The sequence below is a fragment of the Euprymna scolopes genome, chromosome 19, assembly GCF_053919585.1.
Source record: "Euprymna scolopes isolate OS-2025 chromosome 19, ASM5391958v1, whole genome shotgun sequence".
Classification (NCBI taxonomy): domain Eukaryota; kingdom Metazoa; phylum Mollusca; class Cephalopoda; order Sepiida; family Sepiolidae; genus Euprymna; species Euprymna scolopes.
The window spans coordinates 16,168,489-16,189,402 of NC_136500.1; the positions used below are offsets into that span (position 1 = coordinate 16,168,489).

General features: G+C 36.8%; 1 protein-coding gene across 1 annotated transcript in view; it reads left to right on the forward strand.

Annotated features, from left to right (window-relative positions):
- Positions 1–13,975, forward strand: part of LOC145303444 (dnaJ homolog subfamily C member 7-like) — an 81,738-nt gene extending 67,763 nt beyond the window's left edge. The window contains exons 12-13 of the mRNA XM_080144774.1: positions 5,129–5,278; positions 13,755–13,975. Coding sequence (XP_080000900.1) covers positions 5,129–5,278; positions 13,755–13,879 — 275 coding nt within the window. The 3' untranslated portion in view covers positions 13,880–13,975. The remainder of the gene's footprint in view (positions 1–5,128; positions 5,279–13,754) is intronic.
- Positions 13,976–20,914: the final 6,939 nt, after the last annotated feature.

Sequence of the window (20,914 nt, forward strand, 5' to 3'; positions counted from 1 at the left end):
AACTGTAAAATCTACCTCCTCGAATTATGACTATTTGGGAACAATCATTTCAGCCAGGCATAATGTAAGATATTCAACAAATGAATGAAATCGAATGAAAATTACTAGAAACCTGCATAAAGTATTGGCAGATAACATAATTTTGGATTTATGTGTCGTATCTGTTTGTATTCCTATAGCGGCTTTTGTAGAGAAGAAAAATCTACTTAATTTTATAAAGAGGAATAAAAGATCAGCAGATTTGGAGGGGGAGGGCTCCTTGCCTTAAAATATGCTTGAATATATTTTTTTGTTCATGCTGATTTTGTAATTGTTGTGGTTGCAAGGTTGAGCAATAATTAGTAAGGAAATACAATGAAGACGCAAACAACAAGATAACGCAATAATAAGTGTATTAAAGAAAAGGTATATTTACAATATGTACAAATGACGGTGTCGAGTCAGAGAGTCTTGGTGGGAGGACATGTACGCTCTTCGGCGTCACTTCTGGTGGCATTTGAGTAAGACACACCAAGGCCAACCTAGGCTTGCCATTTATAGTGTTATGTTATTCGCATATGCAAATAAGTGGTTGCCACCACAACACCCCCCTCCCAAGATTTGAAGTCACACAGATTTCAATATCTTTTTCTTTTTGGGTTTACCATTAATGGTTCATTCACTTTATCAATCTTTTCCAACCCAGCGAACGGAACGTTTCGCTTTTTCCTAAAAATTGGGCTGGCGTTTTCTTTAAGTTCAAACGAGGCCTTGAATTTATTGCAGCGACTTAAGTTAGTCGTGAATGCCTCAGGAAATAATTCTTTTAAATCGTCTTTTATATTTACTGTTGTTGAAGAACATTCTAATTTTTTACAGAATGTATTGATTGGCTTATCCCATAGTCCGAATTTCTCAATTAAATCTATTCCAAACAGATTTTCACTATTTTTTTGTACGAATATTTTTAATTTCTTCGAAATCCCTTTCAATTATATCGGGAGGACAACTTCTCCTTCAAATTTTATACCACCACCAGTTACCGTCCGGGCTGCTTTACTAGTTTTCATCATGGCCGGTTTTCCCAACTTTTTCCACGTATTCAGGTTTATTATAGAAACATCGGAGCCGGAGTCGAGTTGTAACTTTATTGATGTTTTAAATATTTCCACTTTTACGTATTTTCGCCGATCTTTGTCTAATTTTGTATTTGATTTTGTTTGCTGTACTCTCTTTCTGGTGTAATCTTTATATCTGCAGCAATCGCTTTTGTGTCCCACCTTCTTACAAATGTAGCATTTTTTCTTCTTATAAGGACAATCTGATTCCCAATGCTTTTCTGCACATCTCTTACAGTTATATCTAGGAAGAGGCTTGTTATATTGTGTACTATATTTATGGTTATTATCTTTGGAATATCCCGTTCCATTGCTTTTCTTTGTAAAGTTCTTGGTTGGTGCGTATGATTTTCTAACTTTTCTTACATATGCCACTCCGGATCCTTCTATATTTTTTAATCCTTTTTTAGTGTAATGGCCCTTTCACAGTCCTCTGCTAGTTTCTGGAGGGTTAAATCTTGCTCAGATTCCAGCTTAGACAACACTCGTCTGCGTATTTCTGCATTTTTTGTGGAAACTAACCCTTGAGCGAAGATTAGACATTTAAAATCTTCTACCGTTAGTTCTGCAAGCTTAAAATTATCGCAGTTTTTATTGACAACTGATGCGTATGTCAAATAATCTTGGTTGTCCATCTTTCTTAGATTCATGCACAGCCATCTTTTATGAAAAAGAGATATTTGGATTAAATAATTCTTTTAGTAATTTTACAGCTTCCATGAACTCTAATTCCGCAGTTTTTTTAGGTAATATGTAATCTACGAATTTGCTGTGTTCTGATGTACCCAATTTTCTGAGTAAGAGGCTCACTTTCTGACTATTTGGCCAATTTTTACAGTCCAGTTGAAAAACATCCTCGTATCTTGTGTAGTATGCTTCAAAATTCTTCTCTTCCTCAGGCACATAATGAAATGTGTCCATGCTATTAAAAATAGTTGTATGGGAGAAAACACTGTCGACATTTTCTCGATTACTCTTTAGTAGTTCCAGTGTTTTAACAAAACGTTCATCTTGTCTTTCTTCATATTCCAATTGTAGTTTCTTATGCCTTTCTTCCTGTTCCAATTGCAGTTTTTTCTGCTTTAATTGTGCCATTTTCTGCTTTTCTTCTTGTTCCTGCTGCCATTTCAATAATCTGTCCTCTCTCTTTTCCTCGCGGTCAGCCTGTGCCTGTATTTGTGTTTGCAAAAGCTCGTTTTGTGTAGCTTGTGTTTGCAAAAGCTCGTTTTGTGTAGCTTGTCTGCGTTCATCCCGCTCAACCTGTGCTTGTAAAAATTGCATGAACATTTTTGATAAGTCTTCCATGTTTTTTTGTTTTTTTTTTTAGTGTGTAGTCAAAAAAAATATTGTACCATGTACCATATACACCGGTTTGGGTTACAACAAAAAAGCAAATTGCTGTAAGCTCCTGTTTTCAATAATAATATCGCTGCTTGCAATAATATATTCTTTTTGCGAGTCACGCTGCAAAAAAAATAAAACAGGTTTATCTGGAATCACGAAATGGAATTGACTTTCCGTTTTTAGGCACTTACTTATAAGTAACTCTTTCCCCAAAATAAAAGTTTGGGTTTTTTTTTTTTGGGGGGGGGGTTTGGGTTTTTTTTTTTAATCGAGTCACAATTGAATAAATGTATGCAGTACATTTAGTTCTTTGAGTTTTTTTTTTCTCTAGTATTTTAGTAATTAAAATACCTCTTAAATTGAGATTACCTTTTTTTTCCCGTGACGTTTTACTGTATTATCCGTTATTCAGTGACAACTTCAAGAAAAAAAATCCTTTCCTTAAATTTTAGTTTTAGCTGTGGTATTTCCTTTTAGTACCGACGTCGACCAAAACATTAATTAAAAAGTCCTTTAGTTGTTTTGTTTACGGAGAACAGTAATTAGAATCCACTGGTAAACTTTTTTCGTAATACGGGTCTGACCTGTCGTTTTTGCGACAGAACAAAGTTCGCTTTTCGTTTGCAAGTTGGTCCTTTAGTAAGATTTGTCGTGTAGCGACAAACAAAAATTCACTTTTACATTCGTTTGCAAGTCGGATTCCCAGAAAACGGCGTAAATTGTCGCTTTTGCCACGTTAGAGTTTTTTTTTTTTCACTTGAGTTGAAACTTCTCTTTAGCGTAAAATCCGTTTGCTCGTCAACACTTTGCATTCCTTAAAAAAAAATGGTCAACCTTTGCGTTGTACTTTTTTTTTTTTTTTTTTTTTTTTAAATAGTTCTTTGTCAAACTGTTATATTTGACGCTTCATATCTCGTCGCCAACTGTTGTGGTTGCAAGGTTGAGCAATAATTAGTAAGGAAATACAATGAAGACACAAACAACAAGATAACGCAATAATAAGTGTATTAAAGAAAAGGTATATTTACAATATGTACAAATGACGGTGTCGAGTCAGAGAGTCTTGGTGGGAGGACATGTACGCTCTTCGGCGTCACTTCTGGTGGCATTTGAGTAAGACACACCAAGGCCAACCTAGGCTTGCCATTTATAGTGTTATGTTATTCGCATATGCAAATAAGTGGTTGCCACCACAACAGTAATTATTACTACAGAGCCAATTCACACTTGGATTTACCCGAAGTGGTTTGACTTTTCATTTTCTCCTTTCGCCCTTTCTCTATTTTGACAAACATTACTTTGCACAAACAATTTATACAAACACTTTTTTTTTTTTATGATCACAATCCTGGAATGCATTTTCAGAAATGATAAAACCAGCAAATCTTTTAGCCTCACTATTTGTTTTGCTAACTAGTTTTCTTTCCTCTGAAAAGTGGTTTAATTTTAAATCTTTTTCATCTTTCTGTCGATAGCTTAAATCGTAGAAAATGGTTGTCTTCAAGTCCAACAGTATAAATGCTGGAGTCCCTCAGGGTCCATCCTGGGCCCAACTCTTTTCCTGATCTACATTAATGATCTTCCAAATCACATCCTTACATCATTCGACTGAGCTTCAATCTATGGTCCCCCCTCGCCAAACTTTCACAAGAAACACTAGACTAGCTGAAAAACATTATCAATAATTTTCCCCACTCTTTATCTGTACCTAAACCTAAACATAGATTCCATGATCAAAGCTTCTTTCTTAGAACTGCACGCCTGTGGAATTGTCTTCCGTTTTCCTGCTTTCCAGCTGTCTATAATATGGTTGTCTTGTCCAAGTCCAACGTGAACAAGTTTCTGATGAGCCGTTCCACTTAAGTTAACAAATTTACCGAACTTCCATTACTATCGATTACTATATTGGCCTTTTGACTACTCTACACTCTTTAACCCTAATCCTTGAGTGGCCTATCGGCCTTGATAAGTGGTGAAGCCTATGTAAAAAAAAAAAAAATCTTTACATTTTTTGAAACTCCGAAATAAGGACTATCACCTAATGTGTTTCCTTTCCGACTAATGTTTTAAACTCTTGCTAAGGTGTTTCTCAACATATTTTATTAAACCTATATATATATATATATATATATATATATATATATATATATATATATATATAAAATGTATAGTACTAATTTCAAAAGTTAAAAATACAAAAGACTTTGTGCCATCAGCTAGAATCGAAACCAAAACATTTAACGTTCCAGACGCATTTTCTACGATTTAAGCTATCGACAGAAAGATGAAAAAGATTTAAAATTAAACCACTTCAAACTATGATTGAATTTGCGCATGTGTAAAAGTAATAGAAATGTCAGCAAATTGCAATGAACATTTTGCATTTCAACTTGTCGACATATTTTTGTACGCATAAATTCATCCATCTAAAAGATTTTAAACCATCCTTAGTGTTTGATTACTACTTCCTGTTAATTTCAATATTATGTAATCCGTAGTTTATCTTGGGTTGATTATTATTTATTTATACACGCACACACGTCTATTGTTTTATTTACATATAGACTTTTAGGTTTAAATTTGTTCACAATCAAATTACATTAAAATTAATTTTTCTGTTCATTTTGTATGCATTAGAATTCTTAATAATTAATATTAATTTCCCCGATGTTTGTTTCTCCGTGCAGATCGTCATTCTCATGATCCTCCTGAGGTTCAAAAAAGTGAAGAAGCTAAATTTAAAGAAGTTGGTGAGGCCTTCAACGTACTTTCAGATCTTAAAAAACGAGCCCGGTATGACAATGGATTTGATATGGATGACAATGATATTGCCTTTGGTAAGATATATTCTTGCAAATCTCTCTCCCTCTTCCTCGTGACTTTTTTTTTTTTTTTTTTTTTTTCCTTCCCTTTCCAGCTACTGTTTTTTCCTCTCCCCCTCTCTTTCCAGCTACTGTTTCTTCCTCTCCCCCTCTCTTTCCAGCTACTGTTTCTTCCTCTCCCCCTCTCTTTCCAGCCACTGTTTCTTCCTCTCCCCCTCTCTTTCCAGCCACTGTTTCTTCCTCTCCCCCTCTCTTTCCAGCCACTGTTTCTTCCTCTCCCCCTCTCTTTCCAGCCACTGTTTCTTCCTCTCCCCCTCTCTTTCCAGCTACTGTTTCTTCCTCTCCCCCCTCTCTTTCCAGCTACTGTTTCTTCCTCTCCCCCCTCTCTTTCCAGCTACTGTTTCTTCCTCTCCCCCTCTCTTTCCAGCCACTGTTTCTTCCTCTCCCCCTCTCTTTCCAGCCACTGTTTCTTCCTCTCCCCCTCTCTTTCCAGCCACTGTTTCTTCCTCTCCCCCTCTCTTTCCAGCCACTGTTTCTTCCTCTCCCCCTCTCTTTCCAGCCACTGTTTCTTCCTCTCCCCCTCTCTTTCCAGCCACTGTTTCTTCCTCTCCCCCTCTCTTTCCAGCCACTGTTTCTTCCTCTCCCCCTCTCTTTCCAGCCACTGTTTCTTCCTCTCCCCCCTCTCTTTCCAGCTACTGTTTCTTCCTCTCCCCCCTCTCTTTCCAGCTACTGTTTCTTCCTCTCCCCCCTCTCTTTCCAGCCACTGTTTCTTCCTCTCCCCCCTCTCTTTCCAGCCACTGTTTCTTCCTCTCCCCCCTCTCTTTCCAGCCACTGTTTCTTCCTCTCCCCCCTCTCTTTCCAGCCACTGTTTCTTCCTCTCCCCCTCTCTTTCCAGCCACTGTTTCTTCCTCTCCCCCTCTCTTTCCAGCCACTGTTTCTTCCTCTCCCCCTCTCTTTCCAGCCACTGTTTCTTCCTCTCCCCCTCTCTTTCCAGCCACTGTTTCTTCCTCTCCCCCTCTCTTTCCAGCCACTGTTTCTTCCTCTCCCCCTCTCTTTCCAGCCACTGTTTCTTCCTCTCCCCCCTCTCTTTCCAGCCACTGTTTCTTCCTCTCCCCCCTCTCTTTCCAGCCACTGTTTCTTCCTCTCCCCCCTCTCTTTCCAGCCACTGTTTCTTCCTCTCCCCCCTCTCTTTCCAGCCACTGTTTCTTCCTCTCCCCCCTCTCTTTCCAGCCACTGTTTCTTCCTCTCCCCCCTCTCTTTCCAGCCACTGTTTCTTCCTCTCCCCCCTCTCTTTCCAGCCACTGTTTCTTCCTCTCCCCCCTCTCTTTCCAGCCACTGTTTCTTCCTCTCCCCCCTCTCTTTCCAGCCACTGTTTCTTCCTCTCCCCCCTCTCTTTCCAGCCACTGTTTCTTCCTCTCCCCCCTCTCTTTCCAGCCACTGTTTCTTCCTCTCCCCCCTCTCTTTCCAGCCACTGTTTCTTCCTCTCCCCCCTCTCTTTCCAGCCACTGTTTCTTCCTCTCCCCCCTCTCTTTCCAGCCACTGTTTCTTCCTCTCCCCCCTCTCTTTCCAGCCACTGTTTCTTCCTCTCCCCCTCTCTTTCCAGCCACTGTTTCTTCCTCTCCCCCTCTCTTTCCAGCCACTGTTTCTTCCTCTCCCCCTCTCTTTCCAGCCACTGTTTCTTCCTCTCCCCCTCTCTTTCCAGCCACTGTTTCTTCCTCTCCCCCTCTCTTTCCAGCCACTGTTTCTTCCTCTCCCCCTCTCTTTCCAGCCACTGTTTCTTCCTCTCCCCCTCTCTTTCCAGCCACTGTTTCTTCCTCTCCCCCTCTCTTTCCAGCCACTGTTTCTTCCTCTCCCCCTCTCTTTCCAGCCACTGTTTCTTCCTCTCCCCCTCTTTCTAGCCACTGATTCCCTATTGAAACTGATTTTTTTTTTCTTTAGTTATGACTTAGTAAAAACTGATTTTCTACAATTAGGTAGATTAGATGCATTAATATTGTAGACTTGTAATGTTATATTACTTTTAATCTCATTATTTCAAAGTCATAAATGCCTATTACTAAAACTGAAAATGCAATTTTTTTTATGAATGAGAGTTAATGCTTTTTTTCTTTTCTTCTTTTTTTTTTTTCTCTCTTTTTCTTTTCCTTAAGGTCACCAGAAGGTGTGTACTATTCAACCTTTTCTCAAACTTTAAATTTTATTAGCATACACATAATGAAACAAATTAAAAAAAAATTTGGCCACAGGAATATGGCTTGAGGTGTTTGTATTTTAAGGCTGCAGATGACAGAACTGACACCTAATTGATTGAGCCTTTATTTTTCTCTCACTGCGGAAAGATTTACACGGCCAAATGATACACTGGCTGCCTTAAAAATTTTCTGACTGTCCCCATTTGCTTCAGGCAGTGTATAACTAATTCCTTCCCAAATCGAGAAGGTAAATCTCTTTGAGCTAAAAAGAACAAATATTACGGTCAGACAAAAAAAGGCATTGCCGCAATGTTCCTGTCTCTGTCAGACTAATAATTGAGGACGGATCTTTGATTGGCATGAGAAAAGACCGCTTTCTTTTTCTCTATAATTTGCATTCCTTGATACACGATAAATTTGGGACTATATTATTTATGGAAAAGGAATATGAACATTTAGCCTTCCAGATTATACACTTTTTGTTCAGAAGGGAAAACAGTAATTCCGTTTAATCTCTTTTCAGTCATCTCTATTCAAACTGACAGATTCTAAAGTAGAGAGAAATCTGGCACCATCTTGGGCTCCCTGGATAATGTCATTAATCACAGAACTCTTGTATAACAAGGCGTTTATTTATGTTGGCAAATTACAAGTTCAAATTTAAGAGGGACACCAGTCCAGAGTTGTCTAACAAAATTTGTTCTTATTGCAGGGATTGCGTAAATCCTAGAACAATTGGTAGTTGTAAGACTTGATTAATGTTAGTGCAATCAGGGAAGCAAGCGCTTTAAATTTCCATTTATTTCACTTGAAGAATTGTTTCTTTATAACAATGTTTAGTGGAAAAGGTACTACCTTCTCCCAATCTTGGCATTGCCCATGTGAGACCCACTGCAAGGGTTGTTCCATTTTGTGAAGCGCTTCTATTACTTATCCGAATGAACGCACATTAAAAAAGGGCCAATAACCGTAGGAGCAAAAATAAATCTGCCCACCAAGAGAATATTTTTTATTCTCCAACACGAAAATTGATTCAGTTGTGAACAGAACCAAATGTAATCCATCTTCAAATTAATCCAGACTCTTAGATTGATAAAGTAGATGCTAAGAAGTATAGAATAAAGCATAGACTTCACAAAATGCTTGATCAATAGTAAAAAACATGTCCTATCACCTGGTAAATTCTATATATTTCGATCTCTTTCCATACAACTCAATTTCTTTGGAGATCTAAAAGGGGCTTGCAGACATGACATGTTAAAAATTGTGATATATCGACAACTGGGTGAGTGCTGTTCTGATGACCAAATGACCAAGCACATTGTTGGAAGAGTGTACTCTATATTGAACAGCTCTGTAAAACTGATAGTGCTATTAAGTCTAGCACTATTTCATTGTGAATCTTGTCTTTCAGTTTGTGAATTGTTTTTATCCTTTCTGAGAGGCAGAAGAGTCTGATTGATTATAAACATCAATTTTTAAATGACCAGAATAAAAGAAATAAGTTTGTCGTGACTTGCGAAATCACTAAGAATGTTCTCTTAAACTTTACTGTTACAATTTTATTAGAATAATAAAACAAAAACTTTTAATAAGTTTTAATTTGTATTTGCATCAAGATAAAATAATTTTTTTATCTATGGAATTACTGAGTAAATGAATGAAAAATGCCTTTGACAATAACCTAAATATGAAAGCGGCTTTCTTTTTTAAGAAATCCGTCCAACTAAAATACTCAAATGGCGATGAGTTTTATTGAATTTCAGCCTATCAAAAAAGAAAAAATCTTGAGTTGGGGAGGGGGATCTGTTGTACACAAATCTGGAATGCTTGCAAGTAAAATTTCTAAATGGCTTTTAATAACATTATGTGTGATTGAAAAATGTCCAAAGGTGGCCAAAATGTGACAACAAAAAAAGGTAGTGTTTTCAAAATGACCGATTATAAATCCTTAAAAATGCTTACAAATAATTCACTCTAAGCATAGTTTGCTTAATAACGTATTAAGGATCTGCCGTAACAGCTTTCCTTTCTCCGAAAATATTATTTTCAAGCATTCAAGGTTTTTTATAGGTTCATTTTAATGCATTAAAGAAAAAAAGTAAATTGAATTAAATAATTCCTATACCTTGAGAGAAATAACATATTAAAAATCCTTAAGTCATCTCTCCTACCACTACCGCCTTCTCTGGAATATTCTTTTAAGATGTGTAAACAGCCAACAGTAGTCGATAAGGTCCAAAACTGAAAAATGGAGTTGGAGTATGGAAGCAATTCAAAGTGCAATTCATGTAATTCTGTGATCGACTTGCAGCCCAGTGCATTGTCTTCATATTGTATTCATTGTTGCTGTTTATTGTTGATTGCGACAGATTAATAATACTATATAATACCGTAATGTACCATATCATTGTGGCACTCACCCTTGGGGAGGGGGGGGGGTTGCACTGACTTCCTTCATAATTTAAATTATTCAAACTGTTCTCGTAAGAATTATCCAACCATGGTAATTCCTTTTGATGTTAGTTACATGGAAGAAGGGAAAGTTCTTTTCCAGAATTCCCCCTATATTGAAAAAAAAAAATTTAGAAATCTGTATGATGTACATGCTCGTGACAGAAAGAAAATATTGCATTCGAAGAATCATAAATTGGTGAAGTAGTTTTATTTTTATAACAAAACTCATTTTTTAGCGATTAATGGGAATGTTTATGCATTACAACATAAAACTCGCAAGTTTGAATTATTGTTGAGTTACTTCTATTTCTTTTTGGAGATTTTCAAAATAGTGGGTGAGACCATCCCTCTTAGATACTTAAAAAATTGATTTTCTTATTTAAAAATAAAACTACATGATCAATTTACATGTTTTTTGTTTTGTTTTTTAAATATATTTTTATTTCATCACAAGTACGTTCATCAGTTTTTCTTTCTAAAAAAAAAAAAATGAAGAAAAATCTGATTTATATACTCATGATGAAATGAAAATCTAAAAAAAAAATCCTTTAAATTGATCATGTAGTTTATGTAAGGTAGTATACAGAGGAATTCTTGACAAAAACCAATTTTTTGTTTGCAGAAGTAGTAGAAAGACTAATTTTTACTGTGAATGTCTCACACGGAGGAATCACAGATTGAAGCTCAGTCGAACACCTTCCATCGGAATAATAATTGTGTAAAGATTAGCAACATTTCTTTTGTGAGAAAAATGGTTGTAGAGAACAGAAGAGTATTCTTTTCCTGCTAAATTGCAAACCTCAGGTGACTCATTGGTTAGTTCAGAGAGTAGGTGAAAAAATAGGATCAAAAGTACCAAGAAAGATCAATTTTGTGGTTGTAGGTTTACATAGACAAACACCTTACACAAGGGCATCCGAGGCAGTTTCATGTTTTGACTAGGACTGGCATAGCCATTGCAAGCGGGAAAGGTAACGATTACTACTCAAATAGTAGACAACTAAAAAATTTGATACATTTAACAAAATATTGGCAAGTGGTGCACCTTCCCCATGTGCTTGTCTCTCCCACCAATAACTGCAGCCACTAAGCAGCACTCTTGTGGGGTTTATTTACAAATTAATCATTTTTTGAGGTTGACATTTACCTCTCTTCGACCGAGAACATAAATTTGAGATGGGGAAGACATGATTGGTGTTGACCAGCCACCTCCTCCTCAGACTCTGCTAAAGCTGGTCAGTTGTGGTTGTACAAATGGATGTGGGAATGCCTATGGTTGCAGAAAAACAGCAATGGTTTGTACAGATGTGTGCACCCGTCGGCCAGGTATGTAGTAATTGTGCGACTCATTTGATCATGATGGCAGTCATTCTTCATGTAAACTTTTCTATTTTAAATTTTACGTTTGTTTTGAATTTATTATTTTTTACTTAATGATTTAAAAGTTACACCTAAATTGCTAAATTGCATTTAAGCTATTTGATATTAACTAGCCAATTTTGATTTGTCAAAAACTCAGCTAGGAACAAACTAACTTTTAATTGAAGTACATTGCAACTGCAATTTTATTTCTTTTTCTGTATAAGTTTAACAAATGTACAGACAAATGAAAAAGATTTCACTACATTCCAGGCAACATGGCTAACATAATTTATTTTAATATTGAAATAAAATATCTTGTGTTGATTTCAAAAAAGAAAATATATATATGCACTAAGCAACATTAAAATGAAAATTTGGTTTTGATGCCATTAATGAAGCAGTTTTTATTTTTTTTTTTTTTTTTAATTTTTGGAGTGTGATCCAAATTAAAAAATTTAGTTATAAAAAGCAAATTTATTATTAATAACATTTGTTGTTACAAACTACTCTAAAAGTTTGCTTGGGATCATTAATGAAAAGAAATAATGATGCCATGTTTAAAAGGCACTAACATTTTTATGGCTTTTTCAAGTGGTCATCTTGAAAATACACAGCAAGACCAATTTTCAAGCACCCTTACTGGATTAACCATTTTGCCTGAACCTCTGATTTCACTTTGTCAACATCGCCCAGATCAACTAACTATACACGTACCATGTCTCTAAACCATCTTGGATTACTAAAAACTGAAACCGTTGAACTTATCCTTTTTTTTTTTAAATAAACAAGTGATTACATTTAACGCTGCAGTTTCTACTTGAATTTTTCTATAAAGCCAGAGTTAAATGTATGCAAATTCTTAAACTAAAGAGAAACTACCACAAGTGGGAGTAGTTTAGACAAATTCATAACATGTTACACAGAGCAAATTGTTTGCTGTCCAGTAAACAAGTCTGACCACAATTAATGTATAAAGTTCTCATGATTGTGTCAGCATTAAAAGGATAGTAATCAGTAGTCTTATATATTAATAATGGGACAATTCCAGTATTTATCCAGATTCTAATACAATTACCGATTCTGTTCTAAATTAATTCTGGTACAATTATCAATTCTGATTCTTTTTAAATCACTAAATATTTGATTATAAATTTTTTTTCTTTCGGACTATATTAAAAAGATGTAATGTGCATATTTTCACACATGAAAAAATACACTTATGTGGGTCATCTATAGATTTTAGTTTTACTCATAGTTTAAAATCAATAAATATTTATTTTATCATTACAACTAATGATAAAAATATAAAAAAGACGAATCATTTTTGCATCGAAAAATACACATTTTTTCCAATTGCCATTTCTAATTAATCATGCCAACACTGTGTATGTGCACACGGTTGTATCGGTAAAATTATTACAAATTAAGAAAATTTACCTGCAATAGATTCTTTTGGTGCAATGAGTGTTTTGATGACAATCTTGTACAGTGGAGTGAAAAAGTAGGATTTTTTTAATGTTATTTATTACAAGCAAAGAGTAATTTAAAAAAGAATTACTCTGGTATTTTGTGGCACATTTTTAACTCCAAACAACTCTTTCAAGGCCTTGTTTAAGATGAATAATATGCATTTTCAAGGGTTTTGTAATGTTGCCTTTGTCAAATTTTGGTCAACTTGCTATTAAATTAAAGGCCATTTGTGATAATCAGTTTTTGCATAAGGTGCATTTTAACGGATGTAGAAAAAAAAAAACAAAAAAAAACATGGAAACGTTATGATTTAACATTATTTCTGTAAGTGAACTATTTTGAACCAAATCGGCTTGTGCTCTTGACTAAAAAGCAAATCTTAAAATGGACTTAGAGTAGGGGTACTCCTGTGAATCCTTACAGATGTATAACAAGAAGTGATTCAATATATATATATATATATATATATATATATATATTTTTTTTCACCTTAATAGATGTTTTGGTGAACAAAAATGGTTGTTCAGAATTCTCCCTGTCCCCATATTATAAAAAACTAAATATCTAATGTATATATCTGTGATTAAATGAAATATGTTTCAAAATTCATAAATTGATAAAGTAGTTTTATTTTTAGCCAAGTTGCTATTTTGAAAAAAAGTTTCAAAAAATAAGGAAGGTAACTCAATTTGTATTGTAATGCTTACAAATTCCCATTAATCACTTGAAAATTTTCTTTATAAAAGTAAAACTACTTGATCAATTATGATTTTTGGAATATATTTTTATTTTATCATAGGTACATGCATAATGCAGGGTTTTCTTTTATTTTTTAATATAGGAATTCTGAACAAGAACCACAAAAAGTTTTTTAAAACACAAAATCCCAGTTAATGTTTAAAAAAAAAAAAAAAAACCCAAAAATCAAACTTAATCTGTTGTCTTATATTTTCTGTTTTGTTTGTCAATTCAATTTTGTCTTTTTACCCCCCGTTTTTTTTTCTTTTTAGATCAAATTGATCCGACTCAAATCTTTGCCACTTTCTTTGGCAATCAAGGCTGTTCATTCCGTGGAGCGTCTGGCGGTTTTCCTGGCAACCAGGGTTTCTCCGGTTTCACTTTCCAGTTTGGATGAATTTTACACTTGCAACAGAAAAGCATTGCTGTCGCTTTTGCTTTTGGTGATTATAATTGGATATTTGAAAAGATTAATAAAAACTTATACAAACAACATTTGCATCGCATCTTATCGAAATGTGTGTGAGTGCATGAATGTCAACACGATTCATTCAACAACATGCATGAAAAAACACTTGAACTTTGGGCAACAAGGGAAAAAAATATCCAAACTTTCTCTAATTGTCTCTGTACATTTAGCAAAAAAAAAAAAAAAAAAAAAAAAAAAGAAAAAGTAAATCTTAACTGAGGAATAAAATGGGTTTTGTGTGGTGGGAAATTATTCTTCCCCCCCCCCTCCTTAAGTGTGTACTGAAAAATTTTTCTTACGGACTGGACAAAACAATTTCACTTCTGTGTTGGGGGTTTCACATTTTTTTTACTCCTCACTCCCCAGTTTCATCTGTATAGAATGGTTATATATATATATATATATATATATATATATATCATCTCTTCACTTAGATCATTGAAAAATATACTGTAAAGTCATAAGTAGTTTTACATTATCTGTTTAAAAATAAATCAAAACATTTTTTCTTTTTTTCCCTATTTTCCTCAAATCATGTCTCTTATAATTTCTAAAAGTGTACTTGTGTGTATATATAAAAAAATATTAAGTAAAAATGACATAGCAACAAACTTGATTTTTTTTTAATTTTTATTTATTTTTATTATGTATTTTTTGTCATTCTCCATGGTCCTTTTTTGTTATCTAATTCTCCATGGTCCTTTTTTGTTATCTAATTCTCCATGGTCCTTTTTTGTTATCTAATTCTCCATGGTCCTTTTTTGTTATCTAAGCATTTTTTTCTTCTTCTCCGATATGAGTCCCTATTCAATTAAACACAAGGAAAAATTGGAGGGGAAAATTCAGTTCCCAAAAAAAAGGGGTGACTCTTCATTGGGATAGGAAATAAAAATTGCCTCAGTCCAGAAAGATTCTCCTTCACTGAGTAAAGATGAAGTGTCGTGTCAGAACAGATACTTGCTCCTATAAAAAAAGTCAAGAGTGGATTTTCATGTTAAAATAATTATTCTTTTTTCTTTAGCATGTAGTTGAAATAGGGAAATTGGTATTATGTATAAAAAAAACTTATTTTGTACAGTAAATTCTTCCTCCTAAGCTTTTGGGCAAAAAGTTATGAACATTATAATATAACGTTATTCAAGTGCAAAAATGAGGTCTGTTATTTTAGGAGAAAGTGGGGTGCAGCAATTACCAATTATTTCATTTGCAGGAATTAAAATCTGTTGCGCTGATATCATCGGAACACGGAGAGGAGATCACAAGAATTAGTAAGTTCAGATAACTTTTTCAATTACTAACCAACACAGCATTATCGCTGTCGATAAATGGGGGGGGGTAATAAGTCTTCAGATGTATCTCTCCATCGTACAGTATATCGATACTCTATGGTTTGACTGTGTTAATAGAGAAGTAATCAACCATCTCAGCAAAAATAACCTTAGTGACACGCAATATGGTTTCCGTTCTGCTAGATCGACAGATGTGCTTACAGATATATTTCATAGGATTAGCGAACCTTTCGATGGAGGCTACCTTTCTAGGGCAATTGCTCTTGACATATGAAAGGCCTTTGATAGAGTATGGCATAAAGGTTTACTTCACAAAATCTCCAGCTACGGTGTCGCTGGAAATGTCTTCTCAATTATTAAATCATTTCTCTCTGATAGATTCATGAAAGTAGTAGTTGATGGGCAGAAATTGGAAGCTCTCAGTATTAATGCTGGAGTCCCTCAGGGGTCCATCCTGGGCCCAACTCTCTTCCTGATCTACATTAATGATCTCCCAAATCACATCCTTACATCATTCGTAGACATTTATGCTGATGACACTACTATCTATGGTAGCACATCTAAGACCGTAAACGACCAAGTTCTTTCTGATTCTCTCTCTGAGCAAGTGGTACAATGGGGAAAGAGGTGGCTTGTTACTTTTAATGCATCTAAAACCAAGCTTTTATCTTTACATCATCAACACTCTGATCCCCATCTGGCATCAATTGAAATGAATAGCTCTCATCTTGAGGAGGCCTTATGTTTTGACGAGCTTCTGGGCTTGACATTTACTCCTGATCTGAAATGGAACACGTACATTAAATCCGTTGGCAAGGCCACTAGAATTTAAATCTGTTGTGGTGATATCATCGGAGCACTGAGAGGAGATCGCAAGAATTAGTATATAACCCCTACAGGCCGGCTCAGGCGCACAGGCTTGGGTGCCAGGTCAAAGGTGAAGCCAGTGAGCGAACCACGGCGACGGGAGAAATTCGACCACTAGACGAGCATACAGGTAATGCTACAGTGATCGGCATCGGGTGCATTTTCCACCCAAGCCTGTGCACTTGAGCCACCCAGTAGAGGGTTACATTTTGGTGCCGATGATCCAGGAGACCTCATTTCGTTAAGAGATGTGCAAACGAATGTCCATGGGCACATAAATTTTTTTTTTTTTTTTTCCTCGAAAACTAAAATCTCCCTGTGAGAGAAAAAGAAAATTTGAAGAAAAAAAAAGAAAACGAACGGACGAAAAGTACACCGTTCCTGTTTTTTTTTTTTTTTTTTTTTTTTTTTAAAGAAACTGAGAGTATAGCCAGACAATGGACTTTACTCAATCGACTATAAGGTCTGGGCCAGCTCGTGTAAACAGCCACCTAGCAGCAGATGACAGCAGAAGGAGAAAACAGCAAGAGACAGGGTAAGTCACTTTTTGGTCCCCCTTTTTATGCTTCACTCAGTTGTGTGCTCGGTCTGTGTTTGGGAATTTTGAATTTCAACTTTGCATGGAGTTGACAGTAGTTTTGACGGAGTTTATATGCAGGTGCATAGAAGATAAACCAGGCATAGCATGGGCCGATTTTCGTGAACGGTTAAAAAAAAAAAAAGTTTGCCGGCGAAAAGACGATGGTCCAGGCAGTAAGAGAGCTATCCCGGATAAAGATGGCCGCCGGGGAGGATGTAGATGGGCTGGTCAACCACATGCAGGAACTGGCAATTCTCGCATATCCGCTTGCACCGTAACATGGCCATCATGCAGGCAATGTTAATCAACGCTATGGTGGATGCATTGCGAGATAAGATGGCCAAGGTGGAGGTGCTGAAGAGTTGCCCGGACACCCTAAAAGAGGCACGTAGGGTGGCGAAAAATTATGCTTGGTTGCAAGCATGAATAATGGGGGGGAAGGCCCCGAGGTGGAAGCGAAGAGGCAGAAGGCAGTGTATCCAGAGACCAGGCTGAGGGCCAGAGGCATAGGGTATTGGGCAATGAAAACAGGTCCAAGTGGTGAATCTCCTTGGTGGTAAACCTGCAACCGTACGGATTGTTGGTGCAGCAGTTGAGAGTGGAGATATCCCAATTAATGAACCTCAGAGCCCAAGTGATCCAAAAGTACACACACCATTGAGGGTATGTACGACTACTGGCCTCCCTAACAATGGAGACCCACCTGATGGAGGAACAAGAGAGAGGTGAGGTCCTACTTCAAAGGAATAGTCGCTATGGACAAGGAGAGCGGTGCTACCAATAGTTGGGAAGGCTCTCAGTGTACTATTCAGGACTGTCCGAGGGAGATATAAAGGTTATTAGGAGGAAATAGCGATGCTAGAGGGCGATCAGAGAACACTGGCACATGTAGCGAGAGTGTGTGTCTATGCTAAATGTCACTAGATTGGAGGTGACCACTAACCGGGCTAGTTTGAAGGAGTTGTTCAGGGAAGAAGTGGCGTCGTTACGAAGGAACTGCAGGAGCTAGACGGGTTCGTACAAACATATCTCCAGTTATTGGCTGTGACAGGCAGGATGCATCAGACGGGAGAATCATTAGTATTGCTCCTGGAACACGTACGGGTCAGTTAGATATGCTGTCGTTGGGACACCTGTCGCCCAGCATAGTTGCCTCGGGAAGGTTAAGAGAAGTGTTGTTGAAAATACGAGCTGAACTACCGCATAATTTAAAGTTGCCTGCAGACTCTGTTGAGCAGCTGTGGAGATATTACAGTCCACTGGGGTGCATCGCGCTACTGGAAGGAAAAAAATTAGTACTGGTTTCCATTCCGCTGCTGGACCATGATAGCACGTTTGATATATACCTGGTAATCAATCTGCCTATACCCTACCCTCAAGTGGATCAAGCACTGGGGGCAGTAGCTAAATATAGGGTGGAGGCAGAATTCGTAGCCCTAAATACGGCCCGAACAAAATTTATGTTGTTGATGAATGGAGAAGCAAATAAATGCCAGGCGAATGCTCTGGAGACCTGTGGGTCGATGAGCCCAATTTACGTGACCAGTGCTTATGACTTGTGCGTGTTACTTATTTAAAAAAGACAGGGAGGGAGTGGAGAGAAGTTGTCGAGCGGAAATATTGACCAACGTGGTGTTGCCAACTGCAGTGGCCGTGTCAGATGGGATCTGGGTCGTAGCCACCCAAGAGGAAACTGAGCTATCTAGGGTCTGTGAGGGCACGGCCACCGTAACGATCAGTTGCGCCCCCGTTGACCATTGTGGGACTACTCATGGGGTGTGCAGCCTTTGGGGCGTCGATCTCCCTGCCTCCCTATTATCAGGCCGGGGAAAAATTCGAAATGATAAACTCTTTTCTTGACTTAATTGGAACTAATGACAGTAAGTGAACCCGGATATGGGAACCTATAGTGAAGAAATTTCCTAACATTACGTTGCAGAAAATGCCAGAGTTATTGAAGCCGGTAGAAAGGATCAGCTTCGAGCGATTAATATCCCAACTGGATAGTGTGGGCAAGGACAACTTAGGCATGGGTAGGGGGATGGTCAGTGCAATAGCCTGGCTGGTGGCATCCGTTATTGTAATCCTAATGGCGGTGGGGATAATAGTACAAGTGATATGGGTAAGATGCAGAAGGAGGTGGGGTAAGGCTAAGACACAGACACGAGAGCACATGGGTGAAGAGAGGGTACCAATGAGTGCATCATGTCTAGATCAAGGTAGAGTACAAGAGCTGCAGCCTCCAATAGAGGGGACCGAGATCCAGGTGGGAACACCACCTGCAGACGAGATTCCAGGCCGGCAGGCGGAACATTAAAGCCTGCTGTTAAGCTGAAAATTGGCAGGAATTAAAAAAAAAAAAACAGAAGGACGGGGAGAATGACACGTAAATGTAAGGGGTGTGAGAGCCTTCATCTTTTCTGTAATGAACTGAAAGACGTTTTCATTGCATGCTTAGTCCCTAATTGAATTGTTATTTCTCCCGTCACCTAATCTACAATATACATACATGCAAATACACAAAAAAAAAAAAAAAAAAAAAAAAAAAAAAAAGGGACAAGAGAAGAAACAATTGTTGATCTTTGTTTGACATCTGGACTTTCGAGTTAACAATTATTTCTTGCTTTTCAAAATTCTTATTCGATTTTTTTATAGCTCAGTGTTCTTTCTCTAGGGTACTGGCTTTCCAAACCCTTCACCGAGGAAGGGAGATAAATAACTTCAGCTAGTATTGGCTTAGAAAATGTTGGCAACTGCTAAGAACAAACCTCAGTGTTAGAAGAAGCTGACTGCTGAGAAGTGTTCTTATGTGTTAACAATTAAAATTCTGCTAAATGAAATTATAATAAATAAATTTGATTATCAGCGTCGAAACCTAAGGCCCCTTTCCCTTTTATTTTTGGTCTTATTCACCTCGAACAAGGCATATTTCCACCTGGACTTAAGGGGGTACGATTTAGTCTCTTATTTATAGGGACACTTAGGAAGTTTAACAACAAAATGTCTGTTCACATTACATTTAAATTTCTGCATGTCTATGCAGTTAGGAAAGGAGAAGACCAGGAGCGAATTACAAAGTCTAGCAGTTTGAAGGAAGAAATTTATTACTACTAAGCTCCATGATTAATTGTTTAGTCTGCCTCTGCGAAAAGTTCCGTTTGGTTATTTCCTGTCATGTCGCTTTTGATTACATTAACATCTGACCTAAGGAATTGACTTGATAGCTTCTTTTTACTGAGAGAAAACTAATATCTGTTCTTGCACTATGCTTCATCTTTTGTCTTGTCAGTGAAAGAAAATCTAAATTAAAATAACTTTTTTTTTTTTTTTTTTTTCCTCTCTCCACAATTCGGTGCTCTTATTTGAGGAGTTTGATTTCCCACATTATAAAAACAAGCTTACATCTAATTCTTCCCTTCTGGGGAGGTAAATAAACAGGAACTCTAGGAATTGTCAAGTCTGTTGGAAGAGGGGGGGCGAATTCTGCTGCTATTAGACACAAAGCTTGCAAAGAGCTTGTTCTGGTCAACATCGACTTAATGTTAGTTCATACGAAAATAAAACTGTCAGTCTTGGACATTTTTGAGGATGTCTTCTCTGTTGATTTTAGATATGGTTCGCTGCAGTTCTAGATCCACCTTCCCCAGCTTTACTCTTGAGAAGGAGTTTTCTTATTGATAATCACCTGAGGTGCCTCTACTGGTGAATGCTGACAAGGCTGCTCAGACAGTTTTTTTTATAGAACGGTTTTTCAAATCCCACTTTCCTCAACTTATGTCTAATCTTTCTGCTGTGGGAGGAAGATCAATGAAAATAACTCGGTGTATAAATAAATTTGAGAGTAAGGGGGGGGTATTCCTGCTTTTCTCTCTCCTCAACTTACTTTTGAATATAAGCAAATTTTACCCTATCGAACAAATGTGCTTTTTTTTTTTTTTTTTCTCTCCATGAGGGCTTTATCTTGGAAACTCATTAATCTTAGCTTGTGCCAAAAGCGCATTTTAAAATGTAAAGGAAACAAAAATTTGGTTTGTTCCTATTTTGTTATGATAACCAATAAAATTCTAATTCAATTCTTTGCTTTATATATATATATATATATATATATATATATATACTTGTTTATTGTTATATAAACATGCTCACATCCCGCTGCTACAAATAGCCACTTGTTTCAATCAAACAACAGATATCATCAGGCAGCGACTTGACTATTCAAAAGTTCAA